This window comes from Bombina bombina, chromosome 5 (assembly GCF_027579735.1).
Source record: "Bombina bombina isolate aBomBom1 chromosome 5, aBomBom1.pri, whole genome shotgun sequence".
Classification (NCBI taxonomy): domain Eukaryota; kingdom Metazoa; phylum Chordata; class Amphibia; order Anura; family Bombinatoridae; genus Bombina; species Bombina bombina.
This window is the reverse complement of record NC_069503.1, coordinates 420,799,299-420,824,353: the sequence shown is the minus strand read 5'-3', so window position 1 is coordinate 420,824,353 and position 25,055 is coordinate 420,799,299. Positions and strand designations below refer to the sequence as shown.

Genomic DNA, 25,055 nt, shown 5'->3' with positions numbered 1-25,055 from the left:
CATGTCCCTTTAATTTACATTGCACAAAAAAAGATATTAATGTATTTTTTGAACATGAGGTTTTAGATTTAAGAACTGATTTTGCCCTTTGTTAATCCTTTTTCCTATGCTCCCTTCTTCTGAGCATTTTTTGGGTGAACACTGCATTTTCCCTTTGATTTGGTCTTTTTTTCTAAAAAAGGGTAGGTAGGCAGTACCAAACGGATCATTTGATGCGGAGGATTAGATTATAAAATAGATATTTTATAGAAATTTTGGGCTTTTGTTGGTGAGAACCTCAACATTTAGTTTATTTCTTGATTTTGTTACTCAAAATTAGGCTTGTGCATTTGTTTTGTTATGAATACAAATGTGTGACAAAAACACGGATATTTGTTTTGTTTTCACAAAATTAATATCCACTAATTTAAAGAGCACTAACAAAATTTGTTTGCTTTAAATTAGCTTTAAAAGGGTTAAATACTTATCTATAATGCACTGGAGAGCCACGCTAATCCTGACACTTCTTCACAGAGCTCCTGGCTGCGCTAGTAAGAGGAGAAGGTTCTAGAATCCCCTACACTAAGCCTCCTATTAGCACGGTCCAGGGCTCTGTGAAGAGGGGTCGGGAGTTGTGCGTCTCTCTAGCACGCTATAGGTAAGTGTAAGGCTACAGGTGAACAGGAGAAGAAAAAAAAAAGAAAAGAAAAAGAAAAAGAAAAAAAGAAAAAGAAAAAAAAAGAAAAAAAAAAAAAAGAAAAAAGAAAAAGAAGAAAAAGAAAGAAGAAAAAGAAAGAAGAAGAAGAAGAAAGAAAGGAAGGAAGAAGATATTTGTGCCAGGTTTAAAAACATCATCTACAACCTCATTCTGAATACCATTTATTAAAGTTTTCTTAGTATTATTCTGGACAAGTACAGATTCAGAAATATCCTTTTTGTTTTTTTACTTATAAACTTCTCCTTTATCTGCGATAAATTTCCATTTGATAAAAATCAGTTTACTAAACTATAAGGATTTAAGACAACAAACATATGCTTGTATTTTCTCAGTACTTTTTAATTCTTTGTAAGCGAACAACAACTTGATTATTAACAGATATGTGCAACTGTGTAATATTCTGTGGAAGGCCTTTGGTCCAGATGGGAGCTTGGAGGTACAGGGTAGCGGGGGTGAATGGTGGCCAAGAGCATCATAGCAGCCTGGGGGGGGCAGATACCACAAACAAATCCTTTTATAAATGGCCATAATTCTTCCATCACACATGGGGCAGGGGTGCAAAAGTCTTCAGCCAGTATTACACAGTGGTCAAATGGAGTGGGCACGACAAATCCATCTTCCTCAGCGTCACTGTACAGCACAGCCTCAATCAACATAGGCCTATATCAGTGTGAGCAGGTTACTGGCAAACACCTGTTGTGCATGCAGACCATGAGCAACCTGTGCCAAGTATTCCACTGAATGAGCAGGTTAGATACAACATCAAGCGTTGGGAGATTAATGATAGCCGTAACAATAACCCAGAGTCCAATTTGAATACAGTGCAGGCATAGCAGTGCCGACTAATTCTACATCATAAGCAGGGGCACAACACCAGCCTAGGCATTTTGTGCTCAGGGTTCAGCTGAACTCCAATCTGGACTGGGTAAGTCCTCTGTTTTTACAGACACACATGCACTAATAATATCTGATACATCTACAGAGAGTTGCTCAGAGTGACAAATCCCTTGGGTTGGTGCGCAAAAGGCAAAAATGAATTTTTAAGAAGTTAGTGGCGACTCACAATTCAAAGACTACAGATGTGGGTTTCAAAAGGACAGTATACTGTAAAATTGCTTTTCCTTTAATGTATTTCCAATGACTTGTTATACCAGCTGTAGAGTATAGAATGTATAAGAAATTTTATTTTCAGTTTTATTAGTGTATATGAAATTGTTGGTTTGTGCTTTGAAACCACAACCTATTGCAATGGGTTGAGCTTGCAAATAAAATTATATCTCATTATGTTATCACTTTGTGTACACACACTTGCTTCCCTTCTGACTATGGGCCCTCCCATATATACATGGCTCCTGGAGACACTGTTGACAACGATGTGCCGCCCCATAGACTCCTCAGACTCTAAACATACCTAACACACTTATCAAAAGTGTATCATGCCTTAAAGGAATCGTATAGTCAAAATAAAACGTTCATAATTCAGATAGAGCATGCAATTTTAAGCAACTTTCTAATTTACTCCTATTATCAAATTTTCTTTGTTCTCTTGCTATCTTTATTTTAAAAAGCTGCAATGTAAGCTTAGAAGCCGGCCCATTTTTGGTTTAGCACCTGGGTAGCGCTTGCTAATTGGTGTCTAAATGTAGCCTTCTAATCAGCAAGTGCTATCCAGGTCTGAACCAAAAATGGACCAGCTCCTCAGCTTACTTTCAAGCTGTTTTAAATAAAGATACCAAGAGAACGAAGAAAAATTGATAATAACAGTAAATTAGAAAGTTGCTTAAAGACCGGACTTCCTGTTGGAGGCGGGGCATGCAGGTATCTGCAGGTAGCTGCAGGTGTTGTGGACGCTCCGTGCCTCTGAGAGAGGCCTAAAGTCATCACCAACATATGCTCTGTTTCCCTTGGCCATGCACAGGCTTGAGAGTAAGGATTTCGATCCAGCATGGGAAGTTAAAGTTGCAGCCTAGATATGCACGGTGGCTGGTGCACACCTGGAAGGCCCAGCATCGGAAGTGGCAGAGTCCCTCTCCCTGGCTGAGAGTGGATCGAAGACAGCTGTGAGTTCATCACGGGAAGTCTGAGCCCCCTGGTTGGGCAAACGGCCAAGATGATCCCGCCTCCCCCAGCGTGAGACGTCGGGGGTATACCGGTCCTGACCGCTGCCTGTTCAGGCTCTCCTGTTTTGCGGCCCGCTACAAGCGGTGAAAGAGTGGTCGGTGTGACCGGCTGAATTGTTGCTCTCCTCGACGTGGGCGGGCTTTTCCACCGCACAACTGATTCCTTACCCTGGCCGCAACCGCGGGTTCCTCTCCCTCAGTGAATTGCAAGTGGGGAAGATCGATGTGGCAAGGCACCCGGTGAGAGGTTAGACACTTGCAGCGAGGTATCGTATCCTGGTCTGATTAATGGTGTCCTGCAGGGGAGCAAAGTACTTTGATCTTGCGTAACGTAGTTGCACAGACTGCCTAAGTACTTTTGGTGGATATAATATATAACGCATTGGTCCCCCTGGTAGATACATTGAACGAATTAATAGCTCATGCTGACTGGGCAACTGGCTGCGGTGGCAGTGAAGGCAATAGTGGAACCTACTATTTGGTCTCAATAAGTTTAACTTGAGGACTAAGTACGGGGGAACTATTACCCTCAGCTATGTTTATAACCTATTTTGTGTATGCTGTACTGTTATAAGACCCTCTTCCTTTCCAGGCTTTATTACAGAGATTCTTGCACCTTTATATAGCGACTACAGAAGGTCTTTTGGCAATTAAGCATAGTGGCTAGATTATGCAGAAATTTCTTCCTGGCATTCAGCATCTGAAAGAGATTGCCAAAGCTGAGTTTTATACACCTTAGTTAAGTAATATAGATGGGGTACTATGTCATATTTGTTGTGGTTAAGATAAAATGTTAACTGCTTTTGATAAAAGTTTTCCTTAAATTAATAGTACTGAACTATAGGATTCTGAACTCCATCTTTATCTAATTAAGGCTATAACTATCCATTATTGTAGATGCACATACACAAGTTATTTTGGGTAATTTTTACTGTGTTGCTTTAGGATAAGAAATTACCTATCTATACATATACCCATTTATTCACATTTATCTATTTAAAAGTATTGTGTTATTAGCTTTAACCTCACACACGTTAGAAAGGGTTTTGAAGCAGGGAATAGCCTTCTTTTTCACTTTAGATGAAATTGTGGTCCAAGGAATTTAAGGAATAGAATGGACACCTGATGTAAAATAATATTTCTGTTGGAGCATAAGGCACTATGTCATATCTGTTGTGCTAAACATTAAATATCAGTTTTTTTTTTCTTTTTCATTAATAGCGCTGAATTATAGTATATCGAATTTTAGCTTTATCAATTAAGCCAACAGCTATCTATCTTTGTAGGTGTATATACACAAGCTATCTGGGCAATTCTTTACTGTGTTGCTGTATGTTAAGAAATTACTTATCTCTACCTATATCTATTCATCTATATTTATTTATTTAAAAGCACTGTTATTAGTATTAACCTCACGTTACAACACACATTAGAAATTATCTTGAAGTAAGGAATAATTTATTTATTTATTTTTCTTTCTTCTTTTTTTCACACTTTAGATAAAGTTAAAGTCTAGGGAATCTAACTATTAGAAGGGATATTTGGGGTTAAAACACTCACTTTGGGAACATAAATTGTTTCAACAAATTAGAAAAGTTAACACTTCTTCTCTGTACACAATTATACTTTCTGCAGAATATAGGAGGTCTTACACAAAGTATACTATTTGGAGATAGTTTGTTAGAGCATTATAAGGTTTTTTTTTTTGGGAGATTTTTTGATTTGCTTTCGATATAGCTAAGATACACAGTTAACATCTGTCACAATACAGACAAATATCAGTTAGTCCCTGTCCATGGACAAATATATGCAGCAAAAGAGTTCTCCCTCCAATATGGTTCCTAAAGCAAGAGAAAAAAAAGGGAGCAGCAGGAACTTGGATACTAGCATTGTTTCCCCTTTGGAAAAAAGTGCTTCCAATCCTTCTAACAATATGATAGAATTTGCAGCTGAAGTGGCTAAAATTCTGACACCTCAATTTGATATGATCAAACAGGAGATCAGAAATGAGATATCAAACCTCACCTTGGAGGTCAGGCAATTTTCATCTAGATTAGATGAAATTGAGAACCGGATCTCAGACCTGGAAGACAGATTCAATGTTGCTGATCCTACAATGGATACTCATAGTAAAATTATCACTTCTTTGCAAGCTAAGATTGAGGATCTCGAGGATCGATCGAGACGTAATAATCTTAAAGTGATTGGTCTGCCCGAATCCCCTGAGTTTCAAGACCTAATGAATTTTGTCACAATTACATTACCACAAGCCCTGCAGATCCCAGCTCCTGCTGCTCCATTTCTGATAGAAAGGGTACATAGGATAGGCCAACAACATGAATCTAGCGAGGCCCTGAGACCCAGGCCAGTAATTTTTAAATTTGTGAACTTTCAAGACAAATTATTATTCCTCAAACATTACAGGAAATGTAGTCCTCTTTCCATAGGCTCTCATAAGTTACTATTGTTTCAGGATTTCTCTTCGGAAACACTAACCAAGAGAAGAGATATGTCTATTTTTAATGGGAGGCTGCAGAAAGAAAATTACAATATCAGACTAATTTACCCCGCAAAGTTAATTGTGCAGAAACATGGTACTACACATACACTCAACAATGTTATGGAGGCTGAGGCTTTTTGCAAGGAAGCAGGGGTCCCATGAACACGTACCCAATTTACTAGGAGAGGCTTCATGTTCACAGAACTAGAATATCTAGTTACTTAGAGTTAGTTAGCCGATTAATATGGTATCTGAATTTAGGAATATGGTAGTTACAGAAATGGTGTTTTCAGGTTCTGTTGGGGGGGAGGCGGGTTTCTGTGGGGGTTGTGCTGTGTTCCTTTTTTTTTTTTTTTCCTTTTCTCTCTTTCTTTTCCCTCTATGTTCTTCCTCTCTCTCCTCCTCTCCGCCGCCTGCTTCTCCCCGCTCCCTCTCTGTCCTTCCTTGTTTGCCATCGTCAGAGTTGGCCCCCTGGGTTCCCCTAAGGGGGAGGTTATGGGGAGTACTCTCTTTGGCATCCGGGGTCGACAAGATAAATAGTGTTGATGGCGTATAACCTTAAGCTATTGTCTTGGAATATAGGGGGCATTAATTCACCCATCAAAAGAAAAACCGTAATAAAACACTTGGGGAAATTTAACCCCAACATAGTCCTCTTACAGGAATTGCACCTTAACGCTAGTGAAATTCCCAAACTTAAATCTAAATGGGTGGGGGAAGTTGTGGAGGCTCCATTTACCTCGAGGAAGAGGGGGGTCGCAATTTTATTGAATCGAAAACTAGATTATCGAATAGTTAACATTGAACCCGATCCTGAAGGGAGATTTCTAATACTGGAATTGGAAATTAATGATATTAGATATATACTTTGTAACACATATGGACCTAATCAAATTGACCATAATTTTTGGTCAGCTCTTTCCGTAAAATTACATAGATTTATAGGGCTCAATTTAATTATCGCAGGAGATTTTAACCTGGTAGCAGACCCCTTCTTGGACAACTCTAACAAGAGGGCGCTAAACAGTAGAGGCAGAAAAGTCCGGATCTTTCAGAAGTTATGTTCACATCTGGGTATGGTCGATTTATGGCGAGTGCAGAATCCAGATGCTCGTACATTCACGTGTGTATCCCATGTTCAACGCTCTTTCTCTCGGATTGACTATTTTCTGGTATCAGAATCAATGCTTGCTCGGAATTGGGCCACTAGAATTGAAGACATAGCTATTTCTGATCATGCTGTGATAACATTAAATCTTACTATCGGACATAGTTGGCCTGGTAAGAATTATATTTCTTTTCCCAGATATCTAAGTAGTAATATCAAATTTCAGAACCATTTACGTCTGAAATGGGCAGAATACCTTAAGAATAACGGTAATTACATAGACAAGATCGAGACATTCTGGGAGGCCTCTAAGGCCGTACTACGCGGATAGATTAAATCTTACACACTCTATTGGACAAAAAACCGTAGTTTATTGGCTAGACAACTAGCCAATCGGGTCAAGAACACATATAGAGCTTATATTACCAGGCATACTAGAGAATGTTGGGAGGAATATATTGCAGACACTTCGGGATACACACATGAAACAGACCAATGCCCAGGAAGAACTTAGAATGAAAGCCAGATATGGGGGGTTTACAGGTAGATCAGCGAAGTTCCTAGCGAAGCTAATTAAACCTTCAGCTAGACACGCAATTGCTTCTATCAAGCAAGGATCCACGAGATATACGAGGCACACAGATATAGAAAAAGTATTCTTTGACTTCTTCCAGGATTTATATAAACAAGACCCCCCTAATCCAGATAAGAAAGAGGCATTTTGGGGAAAGATTGAAGTACCACATTTATCTATAGAAGCTAGAGATACCATTAATATGCCCATTACTGAAGAAGAAATATTATGGGCAATTAAAAATGCGAAACCTAATAAAGCAGCTGGTCCAGATGCTCTCCCCATCGAATATTATAGAATTCTACAACCCCAGGTGTTACCTATACTAACTAAGCTATTTAATCTTTACTTCTCTGAGAATACGAGGTGCTCTGCCTCCTTTTCAGCTGCAAATATTTCTCTGATATTAAAAAAGGGGAAAGATCCCGAGTTACAAAGCTCCTACAGACCTATTTCAGTCTTAAATACCGACTATAAGCTGCTCGCGTCTATTGTAGCCTCACGATTGAAATCTCAAATGTGCGATTTAGTCCATGAGAATCAATCTGGTTTTATGCCTGGACGTAAGCCGGTAAGGAATACGAGGAAACTGTTAATCCTGATGGAATCCTTCTGGAATAAATATAAGGCTATGGAGTCTCACGAAAGTATAGATAAGGCTATTTTAACGGTCGACGCGGAAAAGGCTTTCGATAGGGTCAGCTGGGACCATCTGTTTGTTGCGTTAGATCAATCTGGGTTCTCGGGTTCTTTTAATAACTATATACGCTTAATCTATAGTACTCCCTCTTCCACAGTGATTATCAATAATACATCTACTAATCGATTAAATCTATTCAGAGGGACCAGACAAGGTTGCCCACTCTCCCCCTTCTTGTTTAATCTTAGCGTAGAACCTCTGGCTATTCAATTACGTCAAGAGCTTGATGGGATTTGATTTGCAGGTGAGAAGTTGGTTCTTCTCCTCTATGCGGATGATCTTCTTCTATTTCTATCTAACCTTAAGGTTTCATTACCCATTTTACAGAGCATTACCCAAGAGTTTGGGGAAATCTCAGGGTTTAAGATCAATACTTCTAAATCGGAATTAATGTGGATATACAAAAACCCCTCACCGCAGGTGAACCATCCCTTTCGAGAGGTCCTCCAGATTACATATCTTGGTTTAAGATTATCCAGAAATCCGGAACAATGGTATAGTTTAAATCATAGGATGGTGATGGACTCCTGTAAAAGGAAGCTGGAGGAATGGACCAGGTTACCGATTTCATTAACTGCTCGGGTGACTCTGATTAAATCAGTCATCTTCCCAAAGCTTCTCTACATCTTACAAAATATCCCATGGTTCTTGCATGAAAAAGATATCACTATATACAATAAGGCTTGTTCCAAATTTTTATGGAATGGCAAGAGACCGCGGATTGCCTCTCATAGGCTCATGAACTCTAAGATAGCAGCAGGTCTGGCACTTCCTAATATCCAGACATATAATCTGGTTATTATAGCTAGATTTGCACTAGATTGGTTAACTGGGAAGGAGCAAATTACTTTGTGTACCTGGGAATCGCAGGTGGTGGCTCCCTTCCAGTTGAAAGCTCTTTTACACTGTCCACTCACCTCAATCCCATCCAATATATTTCATCTAGGCACTTTTAAGAATGTCATTACGGCTTGGCAAAGGCTATGTACAGAACTGGGTAATTCTCCCTATGTTTCACAATATTTACCCATAGTGGGCAACCCAGAGTTTAGTCCTGGCCTTTCCAACCAGATATTTAAAGATTGGGAGGCAAAAGGTCTCCAAACCTTGTGGCAAATACGAGATGTAGGAGGATTTCCATTATTATTTCAAGAAATTGCAACTCGGTTTGATATAGGTACGCGTGAATTTTATGCCTACCTCCAAGTTAGACATTTTCTCCAGGAGCTGCTCACAAAATATGGGAATAATTGGTCCTTAGGTGAGTTGCAGACTAGGATCTCTATTTATGCAGCAGGAATATATGCAATTTCCCCTTTGTATCTACTGTTAAATCAGAAAGCGTCAAACTTACAAGTAAACGAGATGATTGATAGATGGGCTACCCTATTTCCGGATATAGATGAGCAGACTATTGTGGGGAGTTTTAAAATAGTCCAACAGAGTTGGGTCCCGACATCATGAAGGGAGTCACAGATGAAAGTTGGGTTACAGAGATACCTTACACCTGCTGTCCTCTCTAAGTGGTACAAATCAAAAGTTCTCTGCCCTAGATGTTCAGCTATAGGAGATGATCTATTCCACTGTTTATGGAGCTGCCCAATGGTTCGCCAATACTGGGGGAAAATCATATTTTGGATGACGGTAGTTTTGAAATTGGACTACAAAATATCTCCAATTGAGATTTTTTTCTTGGTAAAATTCCAGGGTATACCTAAGAATTATAGTCTAATAAACACTATTATATTAGCAGCACGTAACCTTATCTTTAAAGCATGGAAAGCATCTTCTGCACCTACAATGGCCCAATTTAAAAGGGCTTTGACGGATCAATTCATAATAGAACAGATTAATATACCATACCCACAAGACAAATATTTAGCGGTATTTTTGTAAGATCTCTGCCCCTAATACATAAAAAAAAAAATAATCAAACCAATCAGAAACTCGGAGTTTATACAGATGAATATTTTGGCGGGCCATTTCCCGGGTGAATGGCTAGAGGACCCTGAGTGAGGGGTCGGGGGGAGGTGGGGGCTGGGAGGAGAGGATAGGTAGTTTTTTTCTCTCTTCCACGGAGACGTGGTGGTTCTGTCATGTGGGGTTCTGTTTTTTTTTTGGTTTTTTTTCTTCTGTGTTGTAGTGTTTGTGAAGGGCGGGGGGGGGGGGGTTAAAAGATAAAAATGCATTTAAGATAAAGAAAGATTAGCTATCTGACAAAAGTCTACACGGTTACACTACGCACTTTTTAGCCGATATATGAATGCTCGCTCTAACAAGTTTGTAAGATTTGTATTTATGCACGGACACTTTAGCCCTCTTACTCTGGCTTACACTGTTTTTATTTAACTATGTATGTATGTATGTTTTATAATTATTATGGCACCTGTATTTGCTTTTATTTGCTAACCGTCAATGTAACAAATTTCTTTGTCTTTGTTATAAATAAAGATTAAAAAAAAAAAAAAAGTAAGTTGCTTAAAATTGCATGCTCTATCTGACTCATGTAAGTTTATTTTTGAGTAGACTATCCCTTTAATATTCATTCTAGAGCTGTAAATACCAATGTCTTTCTCCAATCTTCCGCACTTATAGTCACTCTCTCATTGTGATCCTCGTCCTAACTATAGTCATACCCTTGTAATACTTTTATTATTCAGATAGAGAACATTTTTGAAGCACTACATGACAGGAAATAGTGCTGCCATCTAGTGCTCTTGCTAATGTATAACATTGCAGCACTATATGGCAGCAGTTTTGCAAAAGACATGTGCACGCTCCTGAGCTTACATCCCTGCTTTTCAACAAAGGATAACAAGAAAATGAAGAAAATTGTATAATAGAAGTCAATTGGAACATTGTTTAAAATTGCATGTTCTATCTGAATCATGAAAGAAAAATTTGGACCAGTATTTTTTGAGATTGGGAAGAACAAATTCCTGCAACCTTTTGGAATGGAGGCAAATGTTACCGCCCCACCGCAGGCAGACATTTGATCATGTGTGTCACAATTGTATGCAAACCAGGTCTGCAGCATGACTTCGTTAGAATTCATTACAGTAGTATTGAATCATTTACTAAACATTCTTCCAGTGATACTCAGATATCTGAATGCACAGCTTTATGAAGATGTATGTGAGTTTTTACCTTCCTGTGATGAAGTAGCGACTATATTGCTGAAATATGCCTATGAAACAGGCTGATTCTTTGCTAAGTGAGTCTAAATGGCACACTGAAAAGCAGTCGGTTTCACTAATTTGTCTGACATCCTTTGCTAAATTAAGATGAACTCATGCAATTCCTCACAAGCGCCTTTATGCCCATAAAATAACAATGTCATGTTTGTCGAGGTATTGCTGAGTGGCATTGGATAAACTACATATATATCACATAATTTATTAATTCAATTGAGCTAATATCTACTTGATATGAATTGATTTGGCTATAGACACAGCAGAAATTGTAAAAGACCTGAAATCAAACCTTTCAGCATAGACCCCTCTCCCCACTCACTATGCAGATTACACTGTACAATTAAAATAATTGCCCTGACATGGTACCTAGATCAGGATATAAAACAGATAAGGGGAGCTATGAATTAAATCTATTTTGTTAAATAACAATATTCATTGTGCGAGTTTAAAAATATTGTAAATACGAATAATGTAAATACAAATATGCAAGTGTTCTGAAATGCTCAAATAGACATTATGGTTAGAAAACAAACAATATGTGAATATAAGTCTAAACTAGTGTAAAACTGTATTTAGAGATGACAACGTAGGTGGAAAATCTTAACCAATAAAAAATGTATACTAAGAAATTAGCGTGAACAGATAGCAAAATAATGCTAAATATACATAAATGAGATGATGGTGTATCTGTCTAGAAATTTTTACAATTATTCCTAAAATATAAGATACAATGTATGTATACAAACAATTTGAATACAGTATAATAAAGTAAAATACAATATGGCATAAAAAAGATTAAAAGGAGAGCTCAAAAATGATATGTCTTAAAAAGTTCCTTTATAAAAAATGACTCTCTCACTGCAGTGGATACGATATTTCTGCCTGTAATGGCGTGGTAAGGCGTCGGTTTTTATTTAATAAGAGTTCAGAATCTGAACCTTGATAGTAACCTTGATGTGAGGATTTTAAAGCTGGTGGCCACAAAAACAGTAGGTAATTTTCGTGTTTTTGTTGAAAGATATAATAATGTAAAAGTACCTGTGTTTGATGTGTCTCACACTTCTGCTTCTAGCGAATCGCAAACCGCAATAGGAACAGACTGAGTGTGTGAATGTCTATTTGAGCATTTCGGAACACTCGCATATTTGTATTTACATTATTCGTATTTACAATATTTTTAAACTCACACAATGAATATTGTTATTTAACAAAATAGATATAATTCATAGCTTCCCTTATCTGTTTTATTACCATTTTTGTTGACAATTGTTTGGAGGAACAATTGTCTCACTTAGGGTCTGAGCACATCCCCATATACATCAGTTTATAACACTAGGTGCACTCACTTTACCCTGTTTTTATAGATCAGGATGCTACCTGGAGTGAGAGGGTCGCTGAGTCTGTACTTTAGTGGAGATATGCTCAGAATCCCAGGATATAGTAAGTTAACAGATACATGTGATAATCAACATGATGATTCACTAGGTCTTCTTTTGAAGATCCAATCCACATATACGTCTGGGAACATTTGCTAGCTCAAGATATGACATGGGAAGGTAAATCTCAAATAAATGATTTATACCTAATCTTGATAATAATTTGAAATACTCAGATCATATTGAAAACATCTATATATATGCATTGATCTGAAAAGTATACTACATTGAATAAATGTCTACTGTATTGAATAATTAGCTGCATTGATGAATTTAAAATGTTTAACCAACTTCAGAATAAATATCATCTTCTTTGTTTCTTTCAGGCATATGAGAAACCAGTGAGTTGTCCCATAAATTATATCATATTTGTGTTTTCATGCATTCAAAATAACATTATCAAGAAATATACTGAGTGTGGGATATATGTATATTAAACGGGAATGAGAATCAAATAAATATATCTGTATAAGTAGAAGGAAGCAATGTCCTACAAGACAAAGAGAAAGGAGGCGCCTATGGTGTAGTATCGTAAGGAACAAAGAGCAGTTAAGCAAAACATAAAGCTGGGTACTCACAAAGGATGTTGCACATCCAGTGCAATAATGGACAAACCGAGGCTTCAGAGCCACTCGGCTGACACACACACTCAGGCAGGATGACATCTCCAAACCAGGAGGAATACGGCCAATAGGAAGATAATACCCTAAACTATGCACCACTTTAACTGGACACCTCCCAGACTTAAGTAGTCATGTTCCACCTATATTTTTAGTCTACACATTTTTCTTTTCTCTATAGCTCTGTATAAGTAATTACTACAGACTTATAATTGAAAGCATTTAATATACTAAATATGAGATGAAGTGAATATATATAACTATTTAAATAAAAAGGGAATAATAATCAAATATAAGTATAGCTGTATGATTAATCACATCAGAATACTACTTACAGATTATACATAGGATATAATCCAGGAGGAAGTTTGTGTGTGTGTGTGTGTGTATGTATATATATATATATATATATATATATATATATATATATATATATATATATATATATATATATATACACACATACATATATATATACATACATATATATATATACAGGGAGTGCAGAATTATTAGGCAAGTTGTATTTTTGAGGATTAATTTTATTATTGAACAACAACCATGTTCTCAATGAACCCAAAAAACTCATTAATATCAAAGCTGAATAGTTTTGGAAGTAGTTTTTAGTTTGTTTTTAGTTATAGCTATTTTAGGGGGATATCTGTGTGTGCAGGTGACTATTACTGTGCATAATTATTAGGCAACTTAACAAAAAACAAATATATACCCATTACAATTATTTATTTTTACCAGTGAAACCAATATAACATCTCAACATTCACAAATATACATTTCTGACATTCAAAAACAAAACAAAAACAAATCAGTGACCAATATAGCCACCTTTCTTTGCAAGGACACTCAAAAGCCTGCCATCCATGGATTCTGTCAGTGTTTTGATCTGTTCACCATCAACATTGCGTGCAGCAGCAACCACAGCCTCCCAGACACTGTTCAGAGAAGTGTACTGTTTTCCCTCCTTGTAAATCTCACATTTGATGATGGACCACAGTTTCTCAATGGGGTTCAGATCAGGTGAACAAGGAGGCCATGTCATTAGATTTTCTTCTTTTATACCCTTTCTTGCCAGCCACGCTGTGGAGTACTTGGACGCTTGTGATGGAGCATTGTCCTGCATGAAAAACATAATTTATGCTTACCTGATAAATTCCTTTCTTCTGTAGTGTGATCAGTCCACGGGTCATCATTACTTCTGGGATATTACTCCTCCCCAACAGGAAGTGCAAGAGGATTCACCCAGCAGAGCTGCATATAGCTCCTCCCCTCTACGTCACTCCCAGTCATTCGACCAAGGACCAACGAGAAAGGAAAAGCCAAGGGTGAAGTGGTGACTGGAGTATAAATTAAAAAATATTTACCTGCCTTAAAAACAGGGCGGGCCGTGGACTGATCACACTACAGAAGAAAGGAATTTATCAGGTAAGCATAAATTATGTTTTCTTCTGTTAAGTGTGATCAGTCCACGGGTCATCATTACTTCTGGGATACCAATACCAAAGCAAAAGTACACGGATGACGGGAGGGATAGGCAGGCTCTTTATACAGAAGGAACCACTGCCTGAAGAACCTTTCTCCCAAAAATAGCCTCCGATGAAGCAAAAGTGTCAAATTTGTAAAATTTGGAAAAAGTATGAAGCGAAGACCAAGTTGCAGCCTTGCAAATCTGCTCAACAGAGGCCTCATTCTTGAAGGCCCAAGTGGAAGCCACAGCTCTAGTAGAATGAGCTGTAATTCTTTCAGGAGGCTGCTGTCCAGCAGTCTCATAAGCTAAACGAATTATGCTACGAAGCCAAAAAGAAAGAGAGGTAGCAGAAGCTTTTTGACCTCTCCTCTGCCCAGAGTAAACGACAAACAGAGAAGACGTTTGTCGAAATTCCTTAGTTGCCTGTAAGTAAAATTTTAGAGCACGGACTACATCCAGGTTGTGCAGTAGACATTCCTTCTTCGAAGAAGGATTTGGGCACAAAGAAGGAACAACAATCTCTTGATTGATATTCCTGTTAGTAACTACCTTAGGTAAGAACCCAGGTTTAGTACGCAGAACTACCTTATCCGAATGAAAAATCAAATAAGGAGAATCACAATGTAAGGCTGATAATTCAGAGACTCTTCGAGCCGAGGAAATAGCCATTAAAAATAGAACTTTCCAAGATAACAACTTTATATCAATGGAATGAAGGGGTTCAAACGGAACGCCCTGTAAAACATTAAGAACCAGGTTTAAACTCCATGGTGGAGCAACAGTTTTAAACACAGGCTTAATCCTGGCCAAAGCCTGACAAAAAGCCTGGACGTCAGGAACTTCTGACAGACGTTTGTGTAACAGAATGGACAGAGCTGAGATCTGTCCCTTTAATGAACTAGCAGATAAACCCTTTTCTAAACCTTCTTGTAGAAAAGACAATATCCTAGGAATCCTAACCTTACTCCAAGAGTAACCTTTGGATTCACACCAATATAGGTATTTACGCCATATCTTATGGTAAATCTTTCTGGTAACAGGTTTCCTAGCCTGTATTAAGGTATCAATAACTGACTCAGAAAACCCACGTCTTGATAAAATCAAGCGTTCAATTTCCAAGCAGTCAGCTTCAGAGAAGTTAGATTTTGATGTTTGAAGGGACCCTGTATCAGAAGGTCCTGTTTCAGAGGTAGAGACCAAGGTGGACAGGATGACATGTCCACCAGGTCTGCATACCAAGTCCTGCGTGGCCACGCAGGTGCTATTAGAATCACTGATGCTCTCTCTTGTTTGATTCTGGCAATCAATCGAGGAAGCATTGGGAAGGGTGGAAACACGTAAGCCATCCTGAAGTCCCAAGGTGCTGTCAGGGCATCTATCAGGACTGCTCCTGGATCCCTGGATCTGGACCCGTAACGAGGAAGCTTGGCGTTCTGTCGAGACGCCATGAGATCTATCTCTGGTTTGCCCCAACGTCGAAGTATTTGGGCAAAGACCTCCGGATGGAGTTCCCACTCCCCCGGATGAAAAGTCTGACGACTTAAGAAATCCGCCTCCCAGTTCTCCACTCCCGGGATGTGGATTGCTGACAGGTGGCAAGAGTGAGACTCTGCCCAGCGAATTATCTTTGATACTTCCATCATAGCTAGGGAGCTTCTTGTCCCTCCCTGATGGTTGATGTAAGCTACAGTCGTGATGTTGTCCGACTGAAACCTGATGAACCCCCGAGTTGTCAACTGGGGCCAAGCCAGGAGGGCATTGAGAACTGCTCTCAATTCCAGAATGTTTATTGGCAGGAGACTCTCCTCCTGACTCCATTGTCCCTGAGCCTTCAGAGAATTCCAGACGGCACCCCAACCTAGAAGGCTGGCGTCTGTTGTTACAATTGTCCAGTCTGGTCTGCTGAATGGCATCCCCCTGGACAGATGTGGCCGAGAAAGCCACCATAGAAGAGAATTTCTGGTCTCTTGATCCAGATTCAGAGAAGGGGATAAGTCTGAGTAATCCCCATTCCACTGACTTAGCATGCACAGTTGCAGTGGTCTGAGGTGTAAGCGTGCAAAGGGTACTATGTCCATTGCCGCTACCATTAAGCCGATTACCTCCATGCATTGAGCCACTGACGGGTGTTGAATGGAATGAAGGGTGCGGCAAGCACCTTGAAGTCTTGTTAGCCTGTCCTCTGTCAGGTAAATCTTCATTTCTACAGAATCTATAAGAGTCCCCAGGAAGGGAACTCTTGTGAGTGGAACGAGTGAACTTTTCTTTTCGTTCACCTTCCATCCATGTGACCTTAGAAATGCCAGTACTAACTCTGTATGAGACTTGGCAGTTTGAAAGCTTGAAGCTTGTATCAGAATGTCGTCTAGGTATGGAGCTACCGAGATTCCCCGCGGTCTTAGTACCGCCAGAAGAGCACCCAGAACCTTTGTGAAGATTCTTGGAGCTGTAGCCAATCCGAATGGAAGAGCCACAAACTGGTAATGCCTGTCTAGGAAGGCAAACCTTAGGTACCGGTAATGATCTTTGTGAATCGGTATGTGAAGGTAAGCATCTTTTAAATCTACAGTGGTCATGTACTGACCCTCTTGGATCATAGGTAAAATTGTCCGAATAGTCTCCATCTTGAACGATGGAACTCTTAGGAATTTGTTTAGGATCTTTAAGTCCAGGATTGGTCTGAAAGTTCCCTCTTTTTTGGGAACCACAAACAGATTTGAGTAAAACCCCTGTCCCTGTTCCGATCGTGGAACTGGATGGATTACTCCCATTAACAAGAGCTCTTGTACGCAGCGTAGAAACGCCTCTTTCTTTGTCTGGATTGTTGACAACCTTGACAGATGAAATCTCTCTCTTGGAGGAGAGTATTTGAAGTCCAGAAGGTATCCCTGAGATTGTCAGAAAATAAAAGCTGCTACATACCTCTATGCAGATTCATCTGCCCGCTGTCCCCTGATCTGAAGTTTACCTCTCCTCAGATGGCCGAGAAACAGCAATATGATCTTAACTACTCCGGCTAAAATCATAGCAAAAACTCTGGTAGATTCTTCTTCAAACTCTGCCAGAGAGGTAATAACACACTCCGGTGCTATTTTAAAATAACAAACTTTTGATTGAAGATATAAAACTAAGTATAATCACCATAGTCCTCTCACACATCCTATCTAGTCGTTGGGTGCAAGAGAATGACTGGGAGTGACGTAGAGGGGAGGAGCTATATGCAGCTCTGCTGGGTGAATCCTCTTGCACTTCCTGTTGGGGAGGAGTAATATCCCAGAAGTAATGATGACCCGTGGACTGATCACACTTAACAGAAGAAATCATGTTTTTCTTGAAGGATGCAGACTTCTTCCTGTACCACTGCTTGAAGAAGGTGTCTTCCAGAAACTGGCAGTAGGACTGGGAGTTGAGCTTGACTCCATCCTCAACCCGAAAAGGCCCCACAAGCTCATCTTTGATGATACCAGCCCAAACCAGTACTCCACCTCCACCTTGCTGGCGTCTGAGTCGGACTGGAGCTCTCTGCCCTTTACCAATCCAGCCACGGGCCCATCCATCTGGCCTATCAAGACTCACTCTCATTTCATCAGTCCATAAAACCTTAGAAAAATCAGTCTTGAGATATTTCTTGGCCCAGTCTTGACGTTTCAGCTTGTGTGTCTTGTTCAGTGGTGGTCGTCTTTCAGCCTTTCTTACCTTGGCCATGTCTCTGAGTATTGCACACCTTGTGCTTTTGGGCACTCCAGTGATGTTATATGGCCAAACTGGTGGCAAGTGGCATCTTGGCAGCTGCACGCTTGACTTTTCTCAGTTCATGGGCAGTTATTTTGCGCCTTGGTTTTTCCACACGCTTCTTGCGACCCTGTTGACTATTTTGAATGAAACGCTTGATTGTTCGATGATCACACTTCAGAAGCTTTGCAATTTTAAGAGTGCTGCATCCCTCTACAAGATATCTCACTATTTTTGACTTTTCTGAGCCTGTCAAGTCCTTCTTTTGACCCATTTTGCCAAAGGAAAGGAAGTTGCCTAATAATTATGCACACCTGATATAGGGTGTTAATGTCATTAGACCACACTCCTTCTCATTACAGAGATGCACATCACCTAATATGCTTAATTGGTAGTAGGCTTTCGAGCCTATACAGCTTGGAGTAAGACAACATGCATAAAGAGGATGATGTGGTCAAAATACTCATTTGCCTAATAATTCTGCACTCCCTGTATATGTATATGTATATATATATATATATATATATATATATATATATATATATATATATATATATATATATATATATATATATATATATATATTCATTTCTAAAGGACATCAAGAACCTCCCCTGGCACAGATTAAACCCAATCCCAGATCTAGGCTCTACAGTTTAATTCTTTCAGTCTGAACTCCTACAAGTTTGGAATTTACATGCACCGCTGCGTAAGGTGAGAGTAAAAGGAGCACACTTGAATTGGATCATAGCTGACCTCATTCAAATGTACCAATTTTGGGATTCATTGTGGTCAAAGTTAAAGCATACTGGCTCTATGAATGATCACTGTGTATATAGACAATGGCGAAATATGTACTAAACAAACAAAATTGGCTAAGGCACAATATTTCTGTGAAAATCTGAACAATAATATATCTAACCCTAGAAAGTTTTGGAAACTCATAAATAACTTACAAAATCCACCAATACACTCCCAACTCTCCACTGTCAATGTGGATAACCAAAACCTGCAACTCCCCTTAGAAGTAGCAAATGCCTTTAACAATTATTTTGTCGGATGCTCCACCACCCTGATTGACAAACTAATAAATGGCCCGCATCCTGAAGCTACAAATGTGGATCAGGCCCCACTAAAAAAGCAAAGACCCAATATAGAGAAGTTCAATTTTAGACCTGTACCCTTCAATGTCATTAAGAAACACCTCAATAATCTAAAAATGAAAAACCAGTCTGGACCTGATCAAATCCCAGCAATGCTGTTGAAGCTCAGTGCGCCGGCAATTGCTAAGCCTGTCACAACCCTAATTAACGAATCCTTGGTGTACCCAAACTCTGGAAAACTGCAAGAGTAGTGCCTATTCATAAAAGTGGGGAGTTAACCTTGGTTTCTAACTATCACCCTAGATCATTGCTCCCAGTATTGTCAAAAATCTTAGAAAAATCTTAGAAAAATACGCAATTATGCGAGTATTATCAACTTTCTAACTATCTGACCCCTGATCAATCAGGTTTTCGACCGAATCACTCCACTACAACTGCCCTCCTAAAAATTTGCAACGACAGCCAAACTGGCATGGAACAAGGAGATCTAACTGGAGCTCAATGTATCCTTCCTGTTTAAATATTTTATATATATATATATATATATATATACACATACACACACATAAATATATATATTTATAGGTATATCATAAGTGGAATATACTCGTTTGGTTTTGAATGATACATAGTTCAGTAGTATTAAATGTACTGTTTATTGATACTGTATTTAATGAACACTTTAATATATATATATATATATATATATATATATTAAACTGTAGCAGTATATGATAATAAAACTGGGTTTCTACGTCTGCTTGCCCCCTGATGGAATAAAAATGGTATTACAGCCAAAAGGGTTGACTGTTAAGAGACATGCATTACTGAAGGGCCAATGAGGGACAAGCTTCGGTAAGAACGTACCCAGATTTTACCAATGATTAGAAAAGAGGTGGGTTTTTATCACAGAGATAAAAACCCTTGCATAGGAAGAAAAAGGGGGCTTTTTGCTTGACTTTTGCTGTTTAAACTTTGCTTACTGACAAACTGCTGCCTTGGAAATACATAAATTTTGATAAGACAAACATACTTCCAGACGTGTGCACCCCCTCTTGAATGACAGTGAAAATAGAATATTGGAAAAGCTGAAACTCTCAAATATTGGTTGTTTGATAATGTATTAATGGTTATTTTATATTTTTAATAGATTTCAAAGCAAAGATATTCTTTATTGCAGTAGTTTAATTGAAGCTGGTGATTTAAAAAAGGGTATTTTGTATTTTAAACTTATGTCCCATTGTCCTGTGTAGTCCAGAAATAATTATATTGATGTTAATTTTATTGCTAAGAAAAGTTTTGTTTTCTAGATTTATTCAGTCAGTTTTATTTATTGTGAAAACATTTAAGAACTGCACAAAAATTGGCTATTGTGTTGATAATATACAAACTTCTCTAGTTGTTGTTGTTTAAGCATTGTAAGTTAGTGATCCATATTTTGTCATTGGACTTGTGTGGTTAGCTAATTACAAATTGCCTTGTAAGTTAAATGTTAAGGTGTGATTTTAATAAGCAATTGATTTTGAGTAAGGTTAATTTATAGAAATATTTATTTTATAGCTTGCTTAGTATAGAAAATTGTAACAGCATAGACATAAATAATGGATTCATAATCTATTCTCTACATAAATATATTCAGTGTGTTTTAATAAGGATTAACTGATCAGAACTTTGGAAATATTGTTAGGTAAATATATAATACGTTACCATGGAAATAGAGTATGGACCTAGGATATATGTAACAAGTTGGATTATACCACTGAGATAATATTTATGGCGATATTCTAACAGATATAGTATTAACATGTTTTATAACAGCTGATGGTAGAAGCAAACAGCATAGAAGTAAAGAGGTTAACGAGATAATCTAACATTTAGATAAAAGGACATGAGATATATAGGATTTAATAGAATAAATACATCTATAAATTATATTTTAAATGTACCTTTATTTACTCTGTAATATTTAGATTTGTTTGTATAATCTATTTCAATTAACTCAATTATACTATGGATGAAGTTTATTTGATGTGCTTGAAATTGTAATTTTAAAAGAGGATGAATATGAGATAGAAAGAGTAAGTTAAATATTATGACACTAAAGTATCCCCATAACACAGCCAGTCTCAAAAGGACATCTCCTGTAGCACAAGGGCAGAAACACCCAAGCAGAAATACAAAGCGTTTTCTTTCCCCATCAGAACAAGAATATGCATTTTTCAAACAAAATAATATTTCAAGATGCAGCCTTTTTTCTTTATTAAAGGGATAGGAAACAACAACATTTACTTTCATTATTTGGATAAAACATACAATTAAAAACAACTTTCCAATTTACTTCTATTATCAAATTTACTTCATTCTCTTGTTATCCTTTGCTGAAGGAGCATCATTGTACTGTTGGCAGCAAGCTGAAAACATCTAGTTAGCTAATCACAAGAGACAAATGTGTGCCGGCACCAATCAGCAGCTAGCTACCGCTAGTGTAAGATATGTGCATATTATTTTTCAACAAGGGATACCAAGAGAATGAAGCACATTTGCAAATAGAAGTGAATTTAAAGGGACATGAAACCCAAAACATTTCTTTCATGATTCAGATAGAGAATACAATTTTAAACAACTTTCTAATTTACTTCTATTATCTAATCTGTTTCATTCTTGTGGTATCATTTGTTGAAGGAGCAGCAATGCACTAATGGTTTCTAACTAAACACATGGGTGAACCAATCACAATATATATATATATATATATATATATATATATATATATATATATATATATATATAATATATATATATAATATATATATATATGCAGCCACCAATCAACAGCTAGAACCTAGGTTCTCTGCTGCCCCTGAGCATTCCTAGATAAACCTTTCAGCAAAGGATAACAAGAGAAGGAAGCAAATTAAACAATAGAAGTAAATTGGAAAGTTGTTTAAAATTGTATTGTATAAACTATCTGAATCATGAAAGAAAACTTTTGAGTTTCATGTCCCTTTAAGTGTCTTAAGGTGACATGCGCTATAAGAATCATGCAAGTTTAATTTTGACATTCCTATCCCTTTAACAACAAGGAAGCAAACAAACACCCCTAAACACAAAATAACCTGTTGTGTTCTGTACATTTTAAAAGCAATTTTTAACCTAATATATTGTTTTATTTATTTACATTTAAACTATAGGTGAAGCTACAACCAAACAGTCTACAGTGGTTGAGAAGTAGTTAACTTTTGCTAGAACATGCTTTTAAGTATTTTCTGTCTTTCCCTTTTTACAGGTTGATAGAAATTACAAAATTCAAATTTGACTTACTACTAATGTCCAAGGCACCTTTGGGATTCTAGCAAATGCTCTTGTTATGTACATAGTTAAAAAACTGGTAGAGAGCACCCAGTAAAACCCAGCTACGAAGATAACCCAGCCTAGAGGAGGAAATCGGAAATATTCTGTCGCAGAAATCAGCGCCCACACCAACAAACCAAATAGCTGGAAGACAAATGAAAAAGAAGCTTTAGTAACAATAAATGATAGTCATATTGATACATTTTATTCTAGCTTAAATATTTAGTCTGTATTTGTAACAGTAATCTAATGTTTATATATTTATGAGTGCATTTATAAAATAAACCACTTTCTATCTAAATAAGTTCCACAATACTAAAGTTGTTTGTTTATTTTGAAACTACACAAATGATTTAAACTCAGCAGTAATAAGGTAGCTTCACTCAGCTAAGATTTAAAGAAAAAATGCAAGCTGGTACCTGGTCTTCATCCATTTGGTCAAATGGATGCAGTAACTAACTCTTCCAGTTTTGTTTTTAATCTTAGCCAAGTGCTTGCAAGTGAGTGCTAGACTTCCTCTGTGTGCTGTGTTAATTTGGGTGCAAGGCCCATAGGGAAAATTACAAAACAGACTTGTCTGGGGTTAACTGCCTGGGACTCTGGGGACAGTACACCTACCTGTGAGTGCTATTGAGCACCCAGAACTGTGCATGTTGCAGGGTCATAGGATGTGTACCCCGTCCAGTCAGAGTGCTGTCCCCTTCTGTGTTTTGTGACACTAAAGTTGCAGAGTCATAGGATGTGTACCCGGTTCGGTCTGGTAGTGCAGTCCCCTTCTGTGTTTTTTTTGGGTGTATATATACAATGGGGTATGATTGAATAACTTTTCCCCATTTAAGAAAAAGATTTTATTCTGATTTCAGAATCTACTGGGGTGTCGAATTGCTACAATATCAACTGAGGAGTTATTTTAATCAATTCTGATATATTAGGATTTTTCATCAATTTCCATTATTTAAGTATTAGATAAATTGATTATTTTCATGTCTACCAGTACTTGATACAAGAAGAAAATCTGCTTTGCTTGTAATATTCTATTCTTAGAGCTTTTATTCATCCAATAATTAACCCTATTCCAAAGTTTGTGAATGTTGGGACAATTGCAGAGATTGCTATTAGAAAGTTACATTTATGACATGGTAGCGCTATTTTAGAATTCCACCTAGACATTACTGCTGCTGTAAGATAGAAATAGTTTTTTAGTCTCAAATGTGATTCCTTCCAAGCTGTAGAGATTGTTACCTTTTAACCAAGCTTTTTCTAAATTTCCTCTTCCTTCACATCTTTAAAGGTTAATTTCCATTTGTCACTAAATTGTTTAAATATTTTCTTGTCGTACTATATTTAAAAAAATTATATAAATTAGCAATAGTATAATTCCCTGCTCTATATGTTTTCAGCACTGGTTCTATTTTAGTCCATTTCCAGTCTCTGGGGCATCTTCTAACTAGATCTATATAGAGATGACAAATTTGAAAATATGCAAAGAACTCTTTATTAGTTAAGTCAAATACTTGTTTAAAGGGACACTAAACCCAAAAATGTTCTTTCATGATTCAGATAGAGCATGCAATTTTAAGCAACTGTCTAATTTACTCCTATTATCAATTTTTCTTTGTACTCTTGCTATCTTTATTAAAAAAGCAGGAATGTGATGCATAGGAGCCGGCCCATTTTTGATTGAGAACCTGGGTTATACATAGTAACATAGTAGATGAGGTTGAATAAAGACCGAAGTCCATCGAGTTTAACCTATACAAATCTAAAATATATACAAAAAGCTCCAGTTAAACTTAAATAATCCCACTAAAAGGTGACCCATTTAAAACTAGCAATCATATCCATGAATTTTGTTTATAGACAATGTATCCAAATAATTTTTATATGTATCTAGGGTATTGGCATTCACTACCTCCTTTGGTAATGAGTTCCACACTTTTATTGCTCTTACAGTGAAAAAACGTTTCCGTTGCAGAAGATTAAATCTCCTTTCCTCCAACCTTAAATTGTGACCTCTGGTCACAAACAATTTTCTTGGAATAAACAGAGCTTCTGCCATCTCTGTATATGGGCCTTGAATATATTTATATAAAGTAATTATGTCACCTCTTTGCTTGCTTATTTTTACTTCCAAAATGTAGAACCTTGCATTTTCCCGTATAAAATCTCATTTTCCATTTACCTGCCCATACTTCTAATTTTTGCAGGTCCCATTGTAACGAAAGTTCATCCTGCTCTGACCTAATAACCTTAACTTAGTATCATCTGCAAAAATAGAGATGTCGCTATTTAATCCTTTCTCCAAGTCATTTATAAAAATATTAAAAAGAATAGGGCCTAGCACTGATCCCTGGGGTACTCCACTGATTACCTTTGTCCAATCTGAGTATGATCCATTTACTACTACTCGTTGCTCCCTATCTTTTATCCAGTTATT

General features: G+C 37.6%; 1 protein-coding gene across 1 annotated transcript in view; it reads right to left on the bottom strand.

The window, feature by feature from the left end:
• CMTM8 (CKLF like MARVEL transmembrane domain containing 8) overlaps positions 1-25,055 on the bottom strand; it is a 184,841-nt gene that overhangs the window by 4,819 nt on the left and 154,967 nt on the right. The window contains exon 2 of the mRNA XM_053714254.1: positions 22,589-22,762. Within this exon, the coding sequence (XP_053570229.1) occupies positions 22,589-22,762 (174 nt within the window). The remainder of the gene's footprint in view (positions 1-22,588; positions 22,763-25,055) is intronic.